General features: G+C 48.7%; 1 protein-coding gene across 1 annotated transcript in view; it reads left to right on the top strand.

Annotated features, from left to right (window-relative positions):
• Window positions 1–16,361, top strand: part of Galnt18 (polypeptide N-acetylgalactosaminyltransferase 18) — a 320,566-nt gene extending 304,205 nt beyond the window's left edge. Inside the window, exons 10-11 of the mRNA XM_075971902.1 lie at window positions 4,044–4,208; window positions 15,935–16,361. Of these exons, the coding sequence (XP_075828017.1) occupies window positions 4,044–4,208; window positions 15,935–16,081 (312 nt within the window). The 3' untranslated portion in view covers window positions 16,082–16,361. The remainder of the gene's footprint in view (window positions 1–4,043; window positions 4,209–15,934) is intronic.
• The last annotated feature ends 7,834 nt before the right edge of the window (window positions 16,362–24,195 follow it).

Genomic DNA, 24,195 nt, shown 5'->3' with positions numbered 1-24,195 from the left:
CACCAGGACAGGGACTCTGGTATGGGGTCCACCTGCATCCTGCAAGGCATGCCTTGTCAGAGGTGAAGAACTCGAGCAAGGCCACATCCTCCTGCTCTGGGGGCTCTATGCCCAACCTTGACCCTGCGGCCCTGAGGATAGCAGTGTGCAGGCAGAGCTCTGTGGTCTCCATGGCTGTCTTCAGCTAGGCCATTCATCCTCGCTCCCATTCCTGGCCTGGAGAAGGGGACATCCACTCGTATGAGACCTAAGACATGGATGTTTGTTCTTAGAGTTGTAGGTGATTTTTCTTTCTCCATCGGGCTTCAAAATAAAATGCCAGTCAGGTGTGCAGCCCTGCTGAGCTGTGCAGGGCTGAGTGAAGAAGGGATGCAATTCATCATTGCAGCTGGAGCTGAGTGGCCAGGATATCGTTTTCGATACCACCGGGGGTTTGTAAAACATCCAGACAGGATAACAGCCTGCCTCTGCCTCTGGCAGTTACAGGCAAGAGGCTGCTGTCTCAGCATCCTGTGTTCTATTGGTCTTTAGTAAGGGGACCCTCCCATCCTCTAGTGCCTAAGTCCAGACCCCATGGTGGCTCCAGAAGACCATGTGGAAACCAGTCTCCTGTCACTCCCTACTACCTTCCAGCCCACTCACTGGGAGTTGAAGGGTTGCAGGGAACTAAATGAAGGACGTGAATTGTCCTGGGTCTGGCTCAGGAGGCAGACTGCAGTTTGAATCTTAGCTACTAGTCACCATTGTGTGACTCTGGACACATCATGTATTTCCTCTCAAATATCTTAATTTGCCTCGGTTTTTCATATGCAGAATGGGAGATAATGGTAATGTGGGTAGAAATTTAAAATCTGAAATGTTCTGTGAGCTGAAGCTCTTTGAGTACTCACACAGACAATCACAAACCCAACCTTTTATAAGACGTGATTATGTATAAAATTGTGTTTAGACTATGTGCACAGAGTATATATAAATCATAAACTTTGTGTTTAGGCTTGAGTCCCATTTCCAAAATACTTTCTTATGAACGTACACGCATCTATTGTAAAAATCCTTCTAAAGATCTGAAATCAGAACTCCTTGGTGCCAAGTGCTTTGGATACGGGGTACTCAAACCTTGTCCCTGATACACGGCACCATTAGAATTAAATAAGACAGGGTGTGTGAGCCCCTTCTGTTCTGGCGTAGCACAACTACAGATATTTCAGCTTGATTATGAGCTGTCTAATCCAGGACCTCATGACAATGCTACCCCTGATATTTGGGGCCAGACAGTTTAACTTTACTGAGAGGCTCTGTGTACCCTGTCTACCCCTGAGTACCATGAACCTCTCCTTCACCAAGTCATAACTAAAAAACCATTATTTCCAGGTACCCTAAGTGACCTCTAATAAGCAAAACTACTCCATAGCCCCCATTGGAGACCACAGCTCTCCATCACTTCTCGTTTCAACCCTCAGAGCTCCTCATTGCTCCGAAAGCATGGCCATGTTTACTGGGCCTGTGAGCATCAGCAAGGGGCATCCTGCACGAAGTCATTCCCCTATTTTATGTGTTTGGGTCAGTTATTGATTCAGTGTGCTACCGGCTGGGCTTCTGAGGAGTCCGAGGGAGGACTACCGGGAGTCTTCCTTGCCAAATCCGTCTCTGTGATCCTCAGGCTTCCTAGTTGCTCTCATCAAGATGCACTTTGTTGCTGGCTCTTTAAACAACAGACAACTGTCTGTCCCCATTATGATCTGCGGCTTGGGAGCGATAAACAGTGCTGGTGACAGCTATAACAGCAGTGAGCGCACACACGCCGCTCAGAGCATCTCCTGGGCGCCCCAGGGCAGCTAAGTGGATAAAACCGATTCCAGCTATTACCTGGGTTGCCACTGTGTCTGGAGACCCTGCCCTGGAGACGAGAGGCGGACTCTGATGACAGGAGGCAGGAAGGGAGGGAAGTACCTTTCCCCTAGCCATCCTTCTCTTGCATTCATGCTTCTGAGCCTCAGTCCTGGCTCCCAAGATGACCACTGACAGCTTCCTTATCCTGAGGTCACATGTGGCTGTTGCACATTCAGGAAAGGCCTCAGGAGTTGATGACTTTTCATTTCCTGGTGTAAGGTGCAAGAGTTGGAGTAAGGCAGAGGGGAGCGAGGTGAGGGTGGGACATAGTTCATGTGTCACATCAGTGGACTTTTTACATTGCTTCCTGGTGTGTGGCTGGCTGGCTTGTCCTTTTCTCTTTTGTTGTCGTGACAAGAAACAGCTAACTTCCAGAATGAAAGCTAATTGCAGCTCACGGTTTGAGGCTACGGACTGTCATGGCATGGAAGTCATAGCCAGGGAAACATGGCGCCCCTGTCATGTGCCCAGTCAGGAAGCAGCGAAATAGAGGCTGATGCTCAGCTTGTGGTTTCCTTTCTATCCAGCCTGGGACTCCCTCAGTTAAGTCTTCCTGGGTACTCCCTCGCAGACACATCCAGAAGCCCCCTACCCTACCCTACCCCATAGGTAATTCTCAGTCCCATCCCATTGACAGAGAAGGCTGACCATCCATCCCAACCAGTCTCCAGGCCACACAACAACAACAGCTTTCTCACCTCCGTATCCCCAGAACTCAACTTCTCAACTTCTCAACTGAGTTCTTATTTGGATAGATAGATAAATGTTACGCTTAACTGCACAGCTACTGAAGGTCCTTAAATCCTACCTCTGTCAAGTTCTTCCTCAGCTCCAGTGAACTAGAATCTCAACAGGTCCTCAGCTTTCCTTCGGGCAGCCTAGAAATTCAGGCCACAGCCTCAGACCTCCTTGGCCTTACACTAGGAACTCAGAGCTCAACCATAGCTAACTTGACAAGGCATCCCTGTCTCTTGCATTCCGGTTACATCTCAAGTGGAGCTGGGCATTGCACCTTTTGCCTCTGCTTAGAACTCTGGTCATTACACCCCTTCACCTCTGTAACGAGAGCAATCAGTAAGGCTGCTGGTTTTGCTGTATTCAGCCCTGGATTTACTAACCTGATAAACTGTGAGATGCTATTAGGGGATTGATTTGGCCATAACACTTGTCCCTCTCTCTCCACCCCTTTCCTCCCACCCAGGGGGGCTGCCGCATGGTGCACTTCAATGGCTCCCATGTTCTCTGGCCTCTAGTTGGGTTTAGCTAATAGTCATTTTGCTAAATGACTTGACAGAAGATCAGAATGGGAGGAAAAAGACAGGCATTTTTTTACACGTCAGGCCAAGGCTGTCCTAGCAGAAATCTGGGTGCTGAGGCTCCAGTGAGCGTCCCTGGTAGATGGTGCTTCACCACTCATGACACACTCCTTCTGGAAACAGCACAAAACAGAGTCTTGTGTGGCTTCTCTGAGACAGAACCCTCAGCTGCTGAGGCCAGGCTCTGTGACTTGTTCCCTCGCCTGCTCCTTAGCTGCCACGCTCTGCATCCCCTCACTGTAGTAAGTCATAGCTGCGAGCCCTCATTAAATAGGAGTGCGGACCGGAGGTTTCCCAGCATACCCTCAAGGCCAACAGTGTTACCCCTTGGGACACGCTTGCTAAGCCCCTGCTGTATACAGGCTTAGAAGAGGTGGAAACTTGTTGTCTTTCGCCTCCCAGCCCCCAACAAAGGCAGGACCTGGGCCTTTGTGCTCTGTTTCCTGGCCAAGTGCAGCATCTGGCACAAAATATTTATGAAGGAAGTCAGCGAGTCTGCACATAATGGATTTGAGAGGTACTTTCAAAGCTCTGGGTGGTAAAATCAATTTAAAAGGTTATGGCCAATGTTTCTCAATGCAAGAATAGAATGGAAAATATCAGAGTGTGCCGTGCAGTGGGGGCAAGTTTCGTTTCTTGAAACTTTTGTCTCCATACTCCATCCGTGTGGACCAAATGCTCTCCTAGATCACAAATTGGAAGAGTTTCTTGCTGTCCACTGTCTTAGTTGGGCATCTGAAAGTCACTGTATATAAAAACCTTGGGTCTGTTTTCCAGTTGTCTGGTGACAATGGCCACTTAGCGTCATTTGACCTTTTCCCCTTCTCTTGACCCTAGAATGTGTACTACACAAGCGGCCAGCAGATCCACGTGGGTGTCCTGAGCCCCACAGTTGATGACGATGACAACCGCTGTCTGGTGGACGTCAACAGCAGGCCACGGCTCATCGAGTGCAGCTATGCCAAGGCCAAGAGGATGAAGCTGCATTGGCAGTTCTCTCAGGTAGTGGTCGCTGTAGGGATGAGGCTCCTGCTGGGGGTGGGGCACTGTCTGGATGGTTTATGGAGTGCAGCCCCCACGTGGTTGACCATGGAGCTTTCCTTCCTCTGGTCTCCATCAATTCGGAGGCCTGCATTTAACTCATTACCTTTCCTTGGCTACTATGTCTCTCATTATGAAGAAGAATCTCAGGAGTCAGATACCCAGATTCGAATGGACTCTTTGCCTCTGCCCCAAAAGCTTCCCACCAGAGGGTGTCTGCTGTTAGGATCAGTTTCAGCCTGTGGATGGGGATGCTGGCCTTCTAGGTAGTAAGGTGATTCTAACAGGAGGCGAGAGAGCCCCATATGGTTCTAGAACTCCAAAGCACCTGGGGACCTAAACAGAATGGGGGGGGGGCAGGAAGGACTGTCAACTCTCAGGAGACTAAACAGTAAAAGTCCATCACTCAAATCTCCCTGACAGTTGCTTCTGCCATGAGGAAGAAGGATTCTGGAAGGGCAAGACAAGGAACTTTGATCTAATAACTGTCCCCACATAGTGATGGAAGATGCTGGTGCTGAGGGGTATATCCTACTCTGTGGGCACAAGGCATGTTTGGCCTGTGATCTGGGTATAGGGACAGGGGTTTTGAGAGAGCCATCCTTGTCCTAAGTGAGTGGTAGCAATCCTAAACAGCACGTTCAAATCAAGGTCATAGACTTAGGGGATAGTTAGAGACTCAGAATGGGAGCCTGAGCTGGGAAAGCAGATGGGAAGGTAGTTTTTAGAAAGCCAAGCTAGTTCATCATCACAGGCAGGTAGAGTGTGCTTCCTCAGCTGTGGGTGGCCCTGCTAGGAGGCTGAAGTGAAGGTTGAAAGATATTCTCAACTCCCTCTCCACCATGACCTTGAGGGCTCTTGGCATCCTTGCCTGCCTCAAGGTCACTGCCCAGGCAGCATCTGAGACTGACCCAAGGGTCTCAGACTTTGGCCCTTGAACTAGTTGCACTAACAAGTGTGGCTGATTCCTGAAATGGTCCAGCATGTGCCTCACCTCCCTGAAGGCAGGAAGACAGATTCTTCTGGACTATCTTGCCATAACCTAATGGGAGTCACAGGACAGAAAGGTGTCCTGGGTCCTGGGAACTTGCATCACCCAAATGTGACTATTCCTATTTCACCAAATCTCTCAGCTACCTTTGCAGGCTTTGATCCTGCAGAAACTCTGGAAACAGTAGAAAGACAGCTCTGTCTGTCCGTCTTTGAAACTCAGCCTCAAGAAAAATCCATCTCACAATGAGGTCCTTCACTGTTCCATAGCAGAACGTAGTCTCAAACAGGCGGCCCCACATGACTCCTGCCAGAATGGACTTGTTGACTGGCCAAGCAGACAGTGCCGCTGTGTAGCGCTCTGGGGGCCAGGCAGTTTGCAGCACGTTAGCATATGTCTAATTAAAACTCCCCAGGTGCTCTGGCAACCACAGCTTTGATCCCTACACCAAAGGGAACTGCTTGGAAGTAATATCTTTCAATTCCTAGTTTGCAAACCCCAAACAGCCACTCCTATTAACTATTCAATAATGACTAGATATGCAATTTTTGCTCGATGTAAAACGATCGATATTTATCAGAAAACCTGGAATCCATCCATCCACTATTCATTGATGAGGAGATCACTGCTCAAGGCCAAAGGAAGCCTGGAGCCTCTTAAATGATTAAAACCTTGTGCTTAAGCGTGGGAGATGGCTCAGGAAGTAAAATGCTTGCCTTGCAAGCACAAAGACCTGAGTTTGATACTCAGTACCCACATTAAAAAAAAATGAATGTGTGGTACAGATTCATAATCCCAGAGCTGGGGAGGCCAGGCAGCCTAGCTGAACCGACGAACACCAGGGCAGTGAGAGACCCTGTCTTGTGACTGCCACACACGCGCACACACAGCCTTGGACTTCAGCTAATTTTCTTGTAACACATTTTATTCTTTGCATATTATGCAGTGACCTGAGCAACTAGAATGTTCTGCTGCAGAAGCTGAGATGGGAGGAGATTTCTCTGGTGCATTTAGAATCTCTTTTCTGGTTCCAAAGTATGCATTATTTATCTCCCAAGGACCACATTTGAACGTCACAGACACGCTGAATTAATTTAAAAATAATTCAGTGAGATTCTCTTAGATTCCTCACAAAAAGGCATTTGCATATCTCTGTTCTATCTCATATCCTGGCTTTCTGTTTAACAAATAGTTTGTCCCCCTCTAACCTCTGCAAGCCCTTCCGAATTTCCAGTGCTTCTGGCTGAACTGAGACACTGCTAGACACAGCCATTCTGAAGCCACATCTGATGAAAACATCCCCTGGCAACGCCGATGTAGAGGGCTCTGATGAACAATTTTCTGATGATGAAAATTCTTTCTTTCAGTCGTTCATCAAACATTTATTGAGCGCAGGGGTTTGGCAGGGGGATGAAGACGTGAATCAGACAGGGCCTCTGCCCTCAAGGAGCTCGGGAGCGTGTAAACACACAACAAAACAGGCCGATAAGTGCAGAAACAGGGCTGTGCCTGCTCTGGGAGCCTGGGGTGACCGACTCCATGAGCAGAATACGAGGATGGACTCCTGTGTGCAGTTTGTTTGATCTGACTGTTGAAAGCATGTACAGACAGTTCCTAGATGGAGGGAGGGAAAGGGACACCCCAAACAGAAGTTCTGCCTTGGCCAAGGCCCAGCAGAACTCAGTATTCTTTCAGAAGATGTATCTTCTGTGTGGTGTGGGTGGAATTTAGAGTGTGATGGGGCCGGTGGGAGGGGAAGATTGTTAAAGCCACACCCACCTTTAGACTTCCCCTTAAATCAAAGCTCTGAAGCTGAGTTGATCAATTTCCATTACTATAGCAAGAAGGGATTGTTTAATGAACAGTTCTCCTCAATTTTATTGACGACCTCCTGAAGGATGGTGGTCGCCATGGCTAGAGACGGGAGCTCACAATAAAACAGAGCTCAAGCTTTCTTTGGTAACAACATGCTTTTGCAATAACTAACACAGGGATTAAAGAGAGGGCAAGGCCCTCAGTGACCTAAGGGCCTCCACTACTGCAAACCACCATGCCAAGGACACAGATGTCAACACAAGGAAGACAGCCCTTGTCTAAACCATAGCAGTATCCCTGAATATACCCATGGCAGCTGGGTGAAGTAGAAGAGGAGAGGCTGGAAGCTGGGGAGTAAGGTAGGGAAGGGACTGTCTATCATTCCCCAGGATAGGCGGGAGGATTTGATAGCCGTGCAAATAGCAGTCGGAGAGGACTTTGAGACATGTCAGTGCTGTTGACCATGGTGATGGATTGGTGATAATAGCTGGGTCAGGGTGGGATGGTATTAGGTACCCATGATAACCTCTAGCTCTGGACCTGAAGAATGGTTGGTAAGGTGACCAAAATCATGCCATCAAACAAATATCTCTCAAAATAGCCAACATTTTCATCCGCACACTGTGAAACCTCCTTCACCTGGGAAATGGTGGGTTGGTATCTATTAGTTGCTTTCCATGAGTTTTCTGACTCCCCTCTGCCCCTTTAAAGAGATCCCCGAACTGACTATCTCCTAGGTATTATAAATTCCTATTAACTGAGTGTACAACCTTCAATCTCCTGAGAGTTTTCTTCAACCTAGGATCTAGAGGACATTCTAAGACAATGGTATAACATTAGTGAAAGAGGCATTTTGGTTAGTGACCTCTGGACCAGGTGAAGGGAGGGGGAGCAGCAGACACTCTGGCATGAGAAGAACATCAGTAGAGCAATGGGCTGTCAAGGCCACCGCAACCCTAACAATCTCCATGGCTTTGGGTAGTTAATCCAGTGCTAGGGTCACCGCTGTAAGATCTTGCTGGGGAACCCTGAGAAGGCTGCTGTGACTGTGTTCTGTAAGTCCCAGCTTCCTCCAGCCCTCATGTGCACATGAATGGCAGTAGAAGGAATGGGTGTGCCGAAGACCAGGAAGATGGCAAGAGGCTTTGAGCTTCTCGTTCTGGAATCTCTAGGACTGGCAAGTGTAAGGCGGTGCTGGCTTGTCCCATGGTGGGGGGAAAACATAAGAGCCAGGGTCAGAGTTATTCGTGAGGTTGGTGGATCACTGAGGGGCCAGGCGATCCACAGATGCCGAACTAGGCGGCTTTCACACCTTCCCAGCCCTGAAACCCTACAAGTCTAAGCTACTGAAGTCAGGCTGCAGAGCATGTGGGGTTTGTGCCTTCTACAAGTCTACTGGGCCAGCCCAAAGACACAAATTAAGAAGCTAAACTTAAATGAGGGTCTTCATGATGACAATTTGTGGGACCCCTTACCCATCATCCTGACCTGTGGCACTCTCTTCAAGTGTCCAGTAGCATGGATAAGAGGACTGTGTCCCACGTTTTAGGCAGCTCTACCAGAGGACATTGGGACAGAGTGGACACTGTCCTGGTTTGCTCCTCTGTGCTAAGATAAACACTATGACCAAAAACAACTTGGGGAGGAAAGGGTTTATCTGGTTTACATATCCCTATCACCGTCCATCACTGAGGGGAGTCAGACGAGGAACTCAAATGGGAGCCTAGAGGCAGGAACTGAAGCCTGGAGAAAGCTGCTTATGCCTGGCTTGCTCCTCATGACTTGTGCATCCCCCTTTCTTATAAAAACCATGACTACCTGCCTAGTGGTAGCACCACCCACAGTGGGCTGCCCCCCATATCAATCATTAATCAAGAAGATACCCCCATAGACTTGCCTGCAGGTCTATCTGATGGGGGCAATTTCTTAATTGTAAGTACCTCTTTCCAGATATGCCTCGGTTTGTGTCAAGTTGACAAAATCCAACCAGATAGACAGACATACAGTGTGCTGTTGATCACATGAAGAGGCCCTTTAAAATAAATGTATGACCATTAGAAGCCTCCTGTTTGCCAAAGACAAGCAAAGCCCTTCCTTCATCAACCTTGTTTACTATTCTTAGAAGCAGGCAAAACACACTTTATATGTGTGGGTGTGTGCATGTGTGTGCGTGTATGTGCGTGCGTGCGCGTGCGTGTGTGTGTGCATGTGTGTGCATGTGTGTGCATGTGTGTGTATGTGTGTGCGTGTGTGTGCGTGTGTGTGCGTGTATGTGCGTGCGTGTGCGTGCGTGTGTGTGTGTGTGCGTGTGTGTGCATGTGTGTGCATGTGTGTGCATGTGCATTTCTCCCTATAACCGCATTTTCGAGGAGGTGGAAGATTTCTTTTGTACTAAACAGATGCTCATATTGCATAGGGCAGAGTGTAAATTGGTGTGGCCATGTTTGAAAGGGGGATTTTGTCTCAGGCTCTCTGGCTTGCACTTTCTACTAGCTGCCCTCAGCTATCAGTTCTTTGGGAGAAAGAAATATTGACATGGCTGAGAGTTCAGGATCACACAGAGGAAGCCCCGCATCTCAGCCCTGGACTTGCCACATTCTTGGAGGGACTGTCAATGAGACAAGCAAAGGTGTGTGTTGGTGCCAGGAGGGTGGGAAGATGTCCCAGGAGATTACAGAGGCCAGTGCTCATAGTTGTTTCTGACTGCCGGGGCCTAATGTGATAACCTGATATGAAATAAATATCAGATAAAAAATTAAATCCTGGGGGCTGGAGAAATGGCTCAGAGGTTAAGAGCACTGCCTGCTCTTCCAAAGGTCCTGAGTCCAATTCCCAGCAACCACATGGTGGCTCACAACCATCTGTAATGAGGTCTGGTGTCCTCTTCTGGCCTGCAGTCATACACACAGACAGAATATTGTAATAATAATAAAAAAAATATTTTAAAAAAATTAAATCCTGCTACAAAACCTGTCTGCGGGCGCATTTCCCCAGGGGTAGGGGAGGCTAACCTTGTCTGAGAATTCTTCTGCTCGAGAGACGAGGAACCTTTGACTTTCCCCCACTCTGTCCCTAAGCGCTGTCAGCACATCCAGTTTTGAGAACCTTTTGTGCTGGAAATAAAGGGCTATAATCGGATGTTCCATTGTGGCTGCGGGAGAAAGCAGCTTTTCATTTCCAGGTCATAGGAAAGGGTGCAAGAGGAACTGTCCAGTTGCAAGGGACTGACAGCGCTTTGTTTAGACCCTGTTTTCTTAGTTATTTTTAAAATTAAAGAAATCAGCATTTTCTTCTTCCTTCTCTTCCTGCAGAGATCAGGGACAAGAGCAGATGTGATTGCTCAGCTCCCAGAACTGCATGGGATTTTTAAATGTATCAAATATTTATATGGTGTTTATAAAATACCAGGCACTATGCTAACCTTCTATAAATACTTCTTTGAAACCATGGTGGGGCTATAAGAAACTTTCTAATATCCCATTTCAGAGATGAGGAAACTGAGGCACAAACAAGTTAAGTAATTGTTAGAAGTCAGACCTGGGAATGCTGTCTCAAGAATCGACACTGTAAATTTCCACACCAGGATGGCTCTGTCTTTGTCCAGAAAAGCAGTTTGTGGGAATTTGAGGCTGGGGTCTCCTTGCTGAGTCAGGCATGTGTGAACTGGCCAGGCCATAGCCACCTTAGCTAACTCTATAGACCGAGAAGCCCAGCTCTCTTTGGGGTCCTCTCTGCCTCTCCTTGGTTACAGATACCCATCCTCAGGCAATGCCTCCACACAGCTAGTCCCAGGCAGCGTCTCACTTAGGCTTAGGTGAATCCCCTTGAAATAAGAAAACACTGAAGTACACATTGAACACAGTAAGTGTTGAATATTCATGCTACACAAAGACTGCTTTACTCTACAAAACACCTAATCTTGGGGTTTCTGTAACTAGGCCTAATGTCCCGCCCAAGCTTTGAAGTATTTGATTACCAATCATTAAGTACTTAACTGGGAAACTTTGCAACTGGCTGAGCTTAAAGCCCAAGACCCACAGGGCTGCTTGCCCTTGGAAAGTTCACTAGCAAGGAAGGTGGGGTGCTAGTCTGGGGTAAGCAAAGGCAGCAGCAAATCCAGCATCTAGGATCCGGTATAGTTGGCTGTAGGCTATCCAATACAGGGAAGGCCAGCCCAAACAGCCCAGAGCCTCTTGCCCAGGGACACAGGCCAGGCGTTTCAGAAAGAGGGTCACAAGTGCTGCTGATCCTTGGAAGCTGGACCCGGACCAGTGCTGCCATTAGGACAGCACTTGGGAGTGCAAGAGGCCCATTTTCAGGCCATGTCTGAGACCCACTGAAATGGAAAGCAGGGTAGTGGCCTGGTTTCCCATGCCCCTCCTCAGCAGGGTAGGGCTAGGCCGGTGCTATCTGACCCACACTTAGCCACAGTCTAATATACTCTTGGGGAAACTGAGGCAGAGAGGTTCTTGGCTGTATGACCTGAGAACAGTGTCTGAGATTTTCACAGACAGCGACTTCCATGTGTCCCATGTATCCTTAGTCCTCTGTGCTAAGATATTGAGTGGCCCAGAATAGCAGATGAGATGATAGACAGAAGCCCAGGTCACATTATCACTCCCTAGGTCACATGACCAAGGCCTGAGAGAAAGTCCTCCCTTACTTGCTTCTGCTTGGGCCCTTTGCCTGAAGGAAGAACAAGACAGTGACTGGGACTGGTTCTAGGAATTGTTATTAGTATTCTTTATCCTATACGTACAACTTCTGCCTTTTTTCAATGGCTGCTTCCATATTTAATTAGGTTTTCATTCCAATTAAGCCCTCTGTGTGCTGCAGCTTCTCTCCTGCCAGGTTTAATTGCCCTTATTTAAATTCTTTAATTAAAAGTATTGTGTGTTTCTAGATCCCGTAGATGTAAGTATTACACAAATAATTTTGATGACTGGACTGGTAAACCAACAAGCAGGGCCCTCCATGGAGAGGAATGCTCAGATCTCAGCAGCCAGCTCCAGTTCCAGAGCCAAGAGACTGGACCAGAGCTGCAGCCCAAGCCCCTGGAGCTTAGGACAAGAGTTGGCTAGCACAGGTCCGAGCATCCTTCCTTCCCAAAACTCGGCCCGGCCCAGCACCCAGAGGGATCTGCTTAGCACGTGGATCTGACCTAGCAAAAGTTAACTCTGCCTTGCAGACAAAAATCCAGAGTTCAATGGTTTTACCCTCACTCCTTGGGCCGCATCGCCTCCCTTTTACTGATGTTTCCTCTGCCTCTGCACAAATGCACCCCAAGAGTTTCCTGAACCTCACCCGAAGCCCGCAGAGCTTTTCATCAGGTCTCTGGACCTGCGGCTGTCTTCCTCTCTGTGTCTGCTCAGGCCTCACCGTTATCAACTGATAATCATCCCTGATCCCAGCATGCTTATGCCTCCTCCTGAGTTCCATGACTGGGGGCATAGCCTCCTTTTCTCCTCTTCTTGCTAGAGTTGCCAGCTCTCCCTCCTAGAGCGCAGTTGTCATAAGAACAAAAACCTCCTCTTTCTCAGTCATGAATACATTGAAGCAGCTAAGAAATGATGGATGCTCATTGAATGTTGGACAGTAGCTGGAAGGATGCGTGAATCTTGTCCGTTCAGAGATCCCTCAAAGGGAACAGACCAAACAGGCTTTAGTTCCCTGAGACATCTTCCTCTTCCCCAGTACTGGGTACCACCAACTCCTAGTCTAGCCCCTACCTCACAGAGAGGCGTGCAGTAGGGCAAGTGGTAGCTTTGTTGGCTACTTATCTAACGGAGAACAGGGAAGGGAAGATTTCCTGGGGTCCCAACTAGGCTCTACATGGAATCTTAGGAAAATCTCTCAGGCTCTCAAAAACCCATCCTCCAGTTCTATAAAATGAGAGCTCCTATTACTTCCCCTTCTGGATGGTGTTGTAAGAAACTCATGAGATTGGGCAGGGAACACACCAGGCAAGGTGCCAGGAAAATGGCAAATAATGTTAGTTCTAGTGCAGAACCTACAGGTCAAGACACTGACAGGAAGAAAGCCAGGCTGCTTCCCAGTGTGAGGAAGCTATGAATAGAAGGAGTCAAGGCTTCTTTGCATGTCTGGTGGTGGTAGGAAAAGGCCTAGCAGTTGTTCCGTGAGAGAAATGTTCTCAGGAAGAGGGGAGCGCCCAAGGCTGGTGCTGGTTTTATTACCAAAGAGGGCCTGGCTGTACTCCCCACCCCTAGGTGTGTGATGGAGGAAAGTCATTGGTTAAAAAATAAATAAAGAAACTGCTTGGCCCTCATAGGTTAGAACATAGGTGGGTGGAGTAAACAGAACAGAATGCTGGGAGGAAGAGGAAGTGAGCTCAGACTCGATAGCTCTCCTCTCTGGGGCAGATGTGAGGAAGCTCCGACCCAGGATGGACGTAGGCTAGAATCTTCCCAGTAAGCCCACCTTGGGGTGCTACACACATTAATAGAAATGGGTAATCAAGATGTAAGAATTAGCCAGTAAAAAGCTAGAGCTAATGGACCAGGCAGTGTTTAAATGAATACAATTTGTGTGTTGTTATTTCGGGTAAAGCTAGCCGGTGGCGGGAGCTGGGTGGCAGAATGCAACCCACAGCTCCCTACAACAGGTGTGTTTCCTGAAAGCATTTGACATTGTTCAGTTTTCCAGAAGCTCTCACACACAGCCCTCCCAGGAAGGTGCCGATAGTGCCAGTCAAGTGGAATCCCTTCTACATGCCCCATTCCTGCTCTTGGACTTGAACCGGTTCTTCCACACTCTTCTGGAAGGCCACACTGGCTGTTTTCACCCAATCATCACACACTTACTGTCTCTTAGGGTGCTGAGGGCTGGGTTGTAGCGGGGCAGGGCCTGGGAAATATCAGCCTTGCAGCTCTGATGGAGACGCTTCTTCTCCTTCCTCACTCTCTTGCCTTGGAAAAGTGCCCAAGGAAGGCCTCAGTGACAGACATGGCTGTCAGCAAAGGAGGGAGATGTGAAGCATCCAGCCTCGCTGTTGGCAGGGCCTGCTTCTGGCCACGGAGATGTGCTGAGCAGCCAGAATCTATCGCGTAATGGATGGAGCTTGATCCAGCCTCATTTCTATGACCCCTCCCCCAAGCTGATGCCCTGAACAGATCCGTGTGTTTGTGCTGTCTTCCAGCTTGCAGAGAAACAGGTCTCCCATGAGCCCTTCTGCTCATCCTTCCAAGTGTTACCCCTTAGGCCTATTGATAAGTAAAACGGGGGACCCTTACCCTAGTCCCCCAGCTGACAAACAGAATTGGTAAGCTCTGAGATCAGCATTCTCCACTCTTGGCCTCAGGCTGCATCAGGCAGAGCAGGCAGAGTGTGGACTTAAAAGAGCTGGGTTGGTCTTGACTTCCTGCTTGAGCTCTATCCCCACCTCCAGGAGCAAGACAGTCAGGGTGATGAGACCAGGACAGGCTGACCACAGGACTACTTTAGATCTGTGAACCAGTAATAGGGCTTAGCCTGGGTGCTGTTTTCTAGGTAGGCCTGAGAAATGTGTCTTCATGTTCTCTAGAGAGGTCAGCAGTTAGTTGCTGTGGGGATGGTTGTGGCCATCGTGGAGTGAGCTCCATTCTGGAGAAACTTGCCATCTCTCCCTCACACAGGGAACTTCCTAGCATGAGCTGGAGAAGGTACAGGGTGAAGACCACCATGCCAGCTGGGTGCCTGGAGGAGGTGGCTGGAATCCTGGGGAAGTGGAGAGGAGCTGGGCCTCAAGATGTGGCTGTGGGCTAGGCTGCCACAGAACTGTAGGGAAGAGGCCTAGGCACTGAGTGAACAGAGGCCAGAAATCTGGAAGGGGTTGGGGTATGGAGCTGGGGAGGGCTCAGAAATGAAGCAGCCCTGAGCCATGAGGGCCTTTGCGCTGGGGTGTTTTCAAGGCTGACCGTGCATGTCAACATAGTCACCACTTATTAGGATTCTGAAGAACTTATTCAGATGAAAGATGCCAGGGGTCCGAGGCAGGCAAACATGGTGAAAGGGTGGCTGGGACAAGACAGGAGGGGAGGAGAACTGACTTGGTACCTGACTGGATGATGACGAGCCAGATGAGGGTGGGAAACTGCTGGAGTTTGCCCCACAAGCATCTTGTTACTGCCAAGATGGGGACCACAGGAGCGGGTTCTTGTGCTAGGCGGGTCTAGCAGATACTCAATGTCTACTCTTGGGATCATCAGTCAGGCAACTCTGACTGTTTCAACTCCAAGTCTGACTGATGATAACACATCCCAGGCTCACAGCAGATCCATAGCCAGTGGTCCCAGAGGGCCACACCCCTCAGGACCTCACCTGGGCTGCTGGATATGTTCTTTTGGGAACACCACTTCCTTCAGGGGCTTTTGGACATAAACAGTATTTGTGGCTGCACAACCTCCCAGAACATCAGTTGCATAGCTATGTTCAGGCCTTGAAAGATAATAGCCATATAGACAATATCCAAGGTCTCGAGCTTCCTTGAACCCAGCCTTAACAAATTCCATCTGTTGGAGAACCTTAGGAGCAAGAAGTCCCCAGTCTGAGGGATGCTCAGATGCAGGTTGATCATGGAGAAGTTGGCAAACAAGGCTTCTCAGAGCAGTGGCTGGCCCCCTGACTAGGAACCAGCTATAGGAGCAAAGGAGGGTGACACCGCCCAAAATGGTAGCTAGAAGTTGGGGCAGGGCCCTATGGGAAAACTGAGGCATGCACTCATTCCTTGGGAGAAGATCAGTACACAGGAGCAGAGGGAAGCTGTGGCCATGGGAATGCTGGTTCCTAAGCCATCTATCATCCCAGCTACCCCAAAAGCTTGGGGCTCCTTGGATCCTCCTGGTTACCTCTGTGCCCTCTGACGCTCTTTCTGTTGGGCTCCTAGGGAGGCTCCATCCAAAACCGCAAGTCCAAGCGCTGCCTGGAGCTGCAAGAAAACAGCGACATGGAGTTTGGTTTCCAGCTGGTGCTGCAGCAGTGCTCGGGACAACACTGGACTATCACCAATGTCCTGCGGAGCCTGGTGTCCTGACCCTCCCCAGATGCCACCAGCCACTGCCTTGCTACTGTGTAGCATCAGCTGCAGCGTTGCCTGCCATCACGTGGGGTTGTCTGGAGTCTGAGAGGGGGAGCCTGGTGGGTGGCCTCCCCCCACGAAAGAGCTTTTTATTTCCTACTCGATTTTCATGGAGTTTATAGAGGGATGCAGAGAGGTGGGTGAGGGTATAGTATCCTGAACTATTTTACAATTGTAAATATGGGACAAATGGAAAATATTTATAACTGGCAATAAAATACGATTGATTAAGAAAGGCTTTTGCAGTCATTTGGTGCCGCTGGCTCCTCTGGCTTTGGAGTCTGGTGGCTGAGCATGAGTCCTCAGTTGCTCTTTCCTCTTTACAATATTGATAAAGACAGCTTTAAAGCCACGCAGACCATAGGGGCCTGTGGTGCCAGCTTGCTGTACAAGGTCCAACTAAGAGCACTGGACCCTTAGGCTGCCTCCATGAGGGCCCGTCCTTCCTGCTCCCTCCATGTGAGCTAGTGCTCACTCTGAGCAGGTGCCTCCCCAGAAGATGTCACCTGAGTCCTAAGTGTCATCTGCTGACAGACTCTAGTTCACACCACCCTCTTCTAAAGTCACCAAGTCACCTCTCCAAGCTGTCCACTGTCCCTTATCCGTGGCACATCCTTGTCTGTGTCCGGTGCCGATGCCTGTTTGCTCCCTCCTTGAATTATGATGCAATGGCTATAACACAGTGCCATACGCTGAGGTTGTTTATCAGAAAAATAGCACACCACCATTCTGGAGCCTGGAAGTCCAAAATGAAGGTTGAAAGAGAATGAGTTCTGTGCCTCTCTCCCGCTTATGGAGGCTCAAGTGTTCCTTGGCAAGTAGATGCCCCTCTTCTCCCTGCCTTCACACTATCTGCCTTGTACATCCAACTTGGGTCCAACTGTCCCCTCCTTCTTAGGATGCCAGTCTCCTATTGATGGAGAGGGAGCAATTTAAATTTTAAATCTGATGAACTCTATAAAGGCTTTATTATGAAATAAGGTCAGGTTCTACGGTGCTGGGGACAGGCTCTTAACCAGTCTCAGAGCACATTGCTATCCATAAGGCATGACTCCCATAATCCCAGCTCCAGGCCAGCCTACTGGGCTCAGCCTGGGAGGCCATCAGCCTCTAGAATGGAGTCTCTTCCTTGGAGTCTGTTTCTTTCTTTTTTTTTCCACAGGTATAAACTTTAATGTTGTTTTTAGCCATGGAAATAAAGTTTGCTTCGACCATGCAGAAGCACGGCCACCTTTCATGCTGAGACCAACACTCCGGAGGACTATGTGATTATACTTCTGCTTCTCAGAAGACTAAGGCAAAAATCAAATGACATGATATCTAACTACAAACCCCCCACTCTTAATTAATTCTTACATTATATTGCATTATCTGCAATATATCAGTCTGCATAAATACTTTCTTGGCACAAAGCTGAGAGCCTTTCAGACATTCTTTTTGGAACCCAGGGCCTCAGGCATGCTAGGCAAACACTCTACCACTGAGTCAGACTCCTGGCTCCTAAGTCTTCTGAAGGAAGAATGTGTGTAGTCTGAGCTCTTCGGGGGTCGCTTTACACCCCGTGAAGATCTCCACTGATAATCAGTATGCTCTTGGAGTCTGTTTCTAAAGTCCCATTTCCTCCAACAACATCTGTCTAGCTGCTCGTCTCAGTCCGAAGAGCCCTGAATCTGCTTGAGAACTCTGTTTTTACTTCAAGGGACCTCTACTTGAACACCTCTTCAATTCTCTGGTTGTAAGGCTCTGTCTTTCCAGGATGAGGTCAGCCACACTCCCCCACCTCCTCATTTTACCTGGGTACCCTTTCCAAGAGGGTCCCAATCTAAGCAGTGACTTATTTAAGAGCAATAATTTGTAACAAATTTGACTAAAAACTCCTGTCCTGAGAAATCCCAGGGTGGAGATGAGAGGTCTTTTGGGGGGGCACCTTTTGCTCCCCAGAACCAAATCCAGCACTTGGAAGAGCCCTTAGGACTTTCCCAGGCCACTGTCACAGGCTCACCTTGAAGTGTACACTTAGCTCTCCAAACTGTCCCCTAAGCTCTAACAGGTCAATGAGAGGACAGCTGCCAAGCTGGCCACACTTGCTGGTCACCACCCAGGAGGTGGAACTTGGGGAACTAGGCTTCCCCAAGAAGAAGCTCCTACGGGGCTGTGGGCGCGTCCTCTCCCATGCTCCCGAAGCTCTGGCTCCCACACTCACCTAACTGGTCAGCCCCATGCTCGTTCCAGCCGGCATCCATCTCTAGCTGCTCTAATCTGTCCCTCAAGATCCGCCCTCGGCCCTAGCCTTATCCTGCCCATTTCCATCCATACCACAGTCAAGAAGCAGAGAAGAGCTGGGTGTGGTAGAGAATGCCTTTAATCTCAGCACTTAGGAGGCAGATTCAGGGTTTTTTTAATGAGTTGGGGGCCAGCCTGGTCTGCATAGTGAGTTCTAGACCAGCAAAGGCTACATAATAACGCTGTCACTAAAACAAACAATCATCAACAAAAATAAAGTGAAGGGGGATGAATGTCTGTGTTCAGCCTTCTTTCTCCTTTTTATTTAGTTCAGGACCCCAACCTATGGGACGATGTTGCCCACGTTCAGGGTATAGGGTGTACATCTTGTCTCACTTACACCTTTCTAGAATCTCTCATAGACACACCCAGAAGTATGGCTCTGTGTGATTCTAAACCTTAAGTAGACAGTCAAGACTTAAGAGCAGACTTTGAACTAGACAGCCCAGGTTCAAGTTCCAGTCCTGGCCCTTCCTTACTAGCTGGGCGACTTCTCTGTGCATCTTCTTAAGGACGGAGGGACACTAGAGCTGGGGAGATAGCTCCCTTGGCGAGGTGCTTTGTCACACAAGCAGGAGAAACTAAATTTGATTCCCATATGTAAGTAAAAAGCTGGTTGTGGCTGTGAGCCCTTGTAACCCCAGTGCTTGTGAGGCTGAGAGAAGAGAGAGTATAGGCCAGAGCAGCCAGATTCCTCGGGCTCTTTGGCCAGCTAGCCTGGCCAACTTAGCAAGCCCTGGTGTCTCAATGAGAGACCTGGTTTAAAAAACAAGGTAGACAGATAATAAGGTACAACACCCTAAACTGACCTCCATAGCACACGCGCGCACACACACACACACACACGTAGGCACTAGCAGAATATCTTTCATGCTTTAATGATGAAAATTAAATAAACATGTGAAATTTGTAGACTATGAATCTATAGTAAGTGCTAGAAAGTTCTGGCTGATAAACAAAGGACATTGAGCCTATATAGTTCATGATCCTAGAGAAGCTAAGTAATAAGGTGAACCCAAAGAAAAACATATATAAATCCACCTGGAAATTGGAAGTAGACAAGATCGCCTCACAAAATTGGGAGCATGGGGGAGGGGGGCAGAAGAAAGGGGAGAAGGGGAGGGTTGAGGAGAACTTGAGAGAATGGAATAGTCGAGATGAAAGAAGGACAGATATGAGAGCAAGGAAAGAGATATCTTGATTGAGGGAGCCATTATGGGGTTAGCAAGAAACCTGACTCTAGAAAAATTCCCAGGAATCCACAAGGATGACCCCAGCTAAGACCCTAAGCAGTAGAGGAGAGGGTGCCCGAACTGGCCTTGCCCTGTAGTCAGACTGATGATTATCTTAACCATCACCATAAAACCTTCACCCAACAACAGCTGGAAACAGAGGCAGAGAGCCACATCAGCACTGGACTGAGCTCTCAAGGTCCAGTTAAAGAGTGAGAGGAGTGAGAATATGAGCAAGGAATTGAAGACCATGAGGGGTTCATCCACTCAGACAATTTGCCTGAGCTAACGGGAGCTCACCAACTCCAATTGGACTAGGAATGAACAAGCATAGAATCAAACTAGTCCCTCTGAATGTGGTTGACAGTTGGGGCAGACTGAAGGGCCCCTAATAGAGGCACTGAGATTTGTCCCTACTGCATGTACTGGCTTTTTGGTATCCTATTCTCTTTGGATGTATTCCTTGTTCAGCCTAGATGCAGTAGGGGAGGGCCTTGGACTTTCCACAAGGAAAGTGCCTTACCCTCTCTTAGGATTAGAGGGGGTGGGGTGAGAGGGTATATGGAGGGAATGGGGGGGGAGTGGGAATTTGGATTGGTAATTTTTAGAGTAAGAAAAAAAAGAAATTTCTGGCTGTTATTATTTGACCCATCGACATCCTGATGCTCAAGCAACAGTCACCATACCTTCCAATACCCAATACTCAGTTACTGTAACCAATACTTATGCCAATACCAATATCTATGCCAATCTACACCCAGAGTTCACCAAGCTGTCAACATCTATACTGATAGCCCCTAGAAAACAGTGTCTGTACCACCCACCCAGATTTATAGGCATCCCCACAAAAGTCACAGTCCCTGCCCCCCTATTAAATGTACTCCAACCCACTCCTTACAACTCTGAGGAGCATCCCAGGGGACAAATCTCATCACAAACCATGAGGACGGTGAAGATAGGACAGTGGGTTGGTCCTCCTTCTCTCCCTGTGCCTAGACACCAGAGAGAGCGGAGAGCCTTGGATGGCCCCTTGGTCCTTCATCACCTGGGCATGGGAACCACAAACTGGCCCAGAATCTCTGGGATTCCTAGTATAAATGTAGAAGTAGAAGCAGCAGGTGGGTGTGGGCAGAGGCAAGAGATCAGAGCTTAAAGGAGATGAGAGGCTGAGGAGTCCCCAGCCCAGAGCCAGCCTCACCCCGCCACAGCCTGGGCTGGCTCCCGTGGCAAGCTAATTAGCAGCTGTTTAGGGGCCCTGAACACCCTGGAGCGAAAGCATTATTTTTCTTAATGATCTTGCACATTAAACAACTTTGTTTCCTGCATCCACCACTCTCCTGATGCTAGAAGGAGCTGTCTGCACATATCCCATAAGACCTCCTGGACTGCCAGCCTTCTGCTCGGTTCACAGCTCAGATCCATAACTCAGCCCCCTGCCTTGCACAGCCCTGCACGTGGGCCCATCTGTTATGAGGAATGCCCAAGACTGCACTTCCCTCCCCACTGGAGAGGGACACAGTGGTCAGCAGCACCAATTGGCGGAAGGCTGCCAGTACCCTGGCAATGTCACAACCTTTCCCGAAGGTCATCTGCCAACAGTCCCATGCCTGCAGCTCCCCAGATGTCTGCATCTCTGTTCTCGACTGTTCTCTGGCCTCAGGCTCCCACCAAGCATAAATATAATCAAACTAATCCGTTTTCTAAAACCTCCAGTGGCTCTCACAGAGATTTTAATGACCAGCTCAGATGCCACCCTCAAAGTTTCCTCTCTCAATCAAGTCAAGCAAGAATGTCAGAAGTTTCTGGGCCAGGGCTGGTGAGGCGGCTCAGCACTGAAGTGCCTGCTGCCAAGACTGAGTGTGATCTCTGGGATTCATATGATGTAAAGAGAAAATCAGCTCCCAAAGTAGCCCTCTGGCCTCCACAAGAGTGTTGTGGCACCCAAGCACACGTGTGTGTGTGTGTGTGTGTGTGTGTGTGTGTGTGTGTGTGTGTGTGTGCACATGCACACACGCGTGCTTGAGTGTGTTCTCTCTCTGTGTATGTATGCGTCTGTCTCTCTGTGTCTGTCTCTGTGTGTATCTGTCTCTATCTCTGTGTCTCTGTCTCCATCTCCATCTCTGTCTTTATCTGTGTGTGTGTGCTTGAGTGTGTTCTCTGCATGTGTGTGTCTCTGTCTCTCTGTATCTGTCTTTGCGTGTGTCTGTCTCTATCTCTGTGTCTCTGTCTCCATCTCTGTCTCTGTCTCTATCTCTCTCTGTGTGTATGGGTGCTTGAATGTGTTCTCTCTTTGTGTGTATATGTGTGTGTGTCTCTGTATCTGTCTCTATCTCTGTGTCTCTGTCTCTATCTCTCCCTGTGTTTCTCTTTTTAAGCATCCATGCTAGGAACCCAAGGAAATCAAAAGGAGTGAGGGCTGCTCCCCTGGTTGCCATGTTCAGAGGAAATCTGCAGCCCCAGCCTACCTCTCCAGGGTCTATTAGTGTCTCTTGACCCTTGTTCTTTTACAGGAAGCTTTTCTTGCAGCATCTATTAGTTTTCTGGGGTTTCTAAAATGGAGCCCCACAGACTGGGTTGTTCAAATAACAGAAATTCACAGTCAATTCCAAAATGGAAGTGGGCAACGCTGGTTCCCTCTGAGGGTCCGAAGGACCACCTGTTGCCAGCCTCTTTCCTCGGCTGGTAGTGGTGACTGTGCCTTCCATGTGTTCACACTGCTACACGTGACTATTCCCAAACCTCTCCTTATAAGGATACCAATCACACTTGTTTAAGGCTAACCCTGGAAGTATGGCCTAATATTAATTTCATTGTAAGGAGCCCCCTTTCCAAGTAAGGTTGCATTCTGAGATACTGGGAGTTAGAACGTCATTATATAGATTTTAGGGTGACACAATTTTAAGTCATAGCAAGGAAGCATAGGAGAAGCCTCTGGGGAAATCTACAGTTACACCAACTTTTCTCTAGGGAGTTCTTCATTCTTGGGAAGGAAACAGTATTTTCCTGGCCTCCCTGGGAACTTAGTGACATGGAAATTTTTTACAGGACCACGGAGGATCATTATCTTCTGCATCCATGGCTCTTTAGTTAGAAAGAAAACTGTCCATCACGTGACCCCTGTACCGCGGCATCTACATCAAGACTGCATCCCCTCACACCTGCTTCGGCCTGATCAAGGGCAGGGATGTACTCGTAGGCTGACTACCTAGGATGAGTCACTGTTGATACCATTGACCCAGTACAGGAAATGTGGCTAATCCCACCCTGCTTGACCAAAGGCACCATTGTGCAGGAAGTGAATCAGCTAGTGATTGGAGAAGCCCCGGAGACCTGCTGTCACCTGGAAGCATGGTATGAGGTAAGGTCAGGGCCCAGAGGATCAGGCAAGCCAGCATCAGCCCATGTCCAGGCTGCAAAGAGGAAGCCACAGCTAGCAAAAAAGGGAGGAGCTGACAAGCAGAGGGCTCCTTGAGTGACCTGTGATTCTGTCTCCCCAGATCTAATTCATGCACAACCCTATCACCCTTTTCCCTAAGTGAGTTGAATGGCTTCCTGCGCATTACAACAAGCAAGACTAGTGGTGGCTGGATGTAAGGAGCTGAGCCACAGTTACCAGTTGTGTGGATAGTACACAGTTCTTACAGCTGCTAGCCAAGTGTGCAGCAGAGGTCAAAGGTCATGTTTGCATGTTTGGCATACACATGCATTGTTGAAGAGGAGCTGCGGGCTGCGTTCCTGCCACCCGGCTCCTGGCCGCCTGGCTACCTTATGCCCCGAAATAACAACACACAAACTGTATTCTTTTAAACATTGCTTGGCCCATTAGCTCTAGCCCTTACTGGCTAATTCTCATATCCCGATCAACCCATATCTAATAATCTGTGTAGCACCAGTCTTACCAGGAAAGATTCAGCATTCTGACCTGGCGGCTTGCTTCATCGCGTCTGCCCTGGGGAGCAGGATGGCGTCTCTGACCTCACTTCCCTTCTTCCCAGCATTCTATTCTGTCATCTCCACCCACCTAAAGGCTGGTCTATCAAATGGGCCAAGGCAGTTTCTTTATTAGCCAATGACCTTCCTCCATCAATGCATGGTGCGGGACAATTCTGTATTCTGTCAAGTATATTTTAAATAAATGCTGATTGGCCAGTAGCCAGGCTGGAAATATTGGCAGGACAACCAGGCAGGAAGTAGAGGTGAAGCAATGAGAAGGAGAATTCTGGGAAGGAGGAAGCCCATTCCTCCCCAGTCCTGTCCAGTCACCGTAGAAGCAGGATGTGACCTTTCCTGCTGAAAAAGGTACTGAGCCATGTGGCTAACATAGATAAGAATAATGGGTTAATAAAAGTTATAAGAGTTAATAAGAACCCTGAGCTAATGGGCCAATCAGTTTATAACTTATGTAGACCTCTGTGATTTCTTTGGGGCTGAACAGCTGTGGGACCTGGTAGGAGGACAGAAACCAGGCAGGACAGAAACCCCAACAAGCGGGCCCTCATGTTACACATGCACACACAGCATATATGACCTCTTGCAGACACATGTACACACACC

The sequence above is a fragment of the Microtus pennsylvanicus genome, chromosome 5, assembly GCF_037038515.1.
Source record: "Microtus pennsylvanicus isolate mMicPen1 chromosome 5, mMicPen1.hap1, whole genome shotgun sequence".
NCBI classification, from domain to species: domain Eukaryota; kingdom Metazoa; phylum Chordata; class Mammalia; order Rodentia; family Cricetidae; genus Microtus; species Microtus pennsylvanicus.
This window is presented reverse-complemented; position numbering and strand designations above follow the sequence as displayed.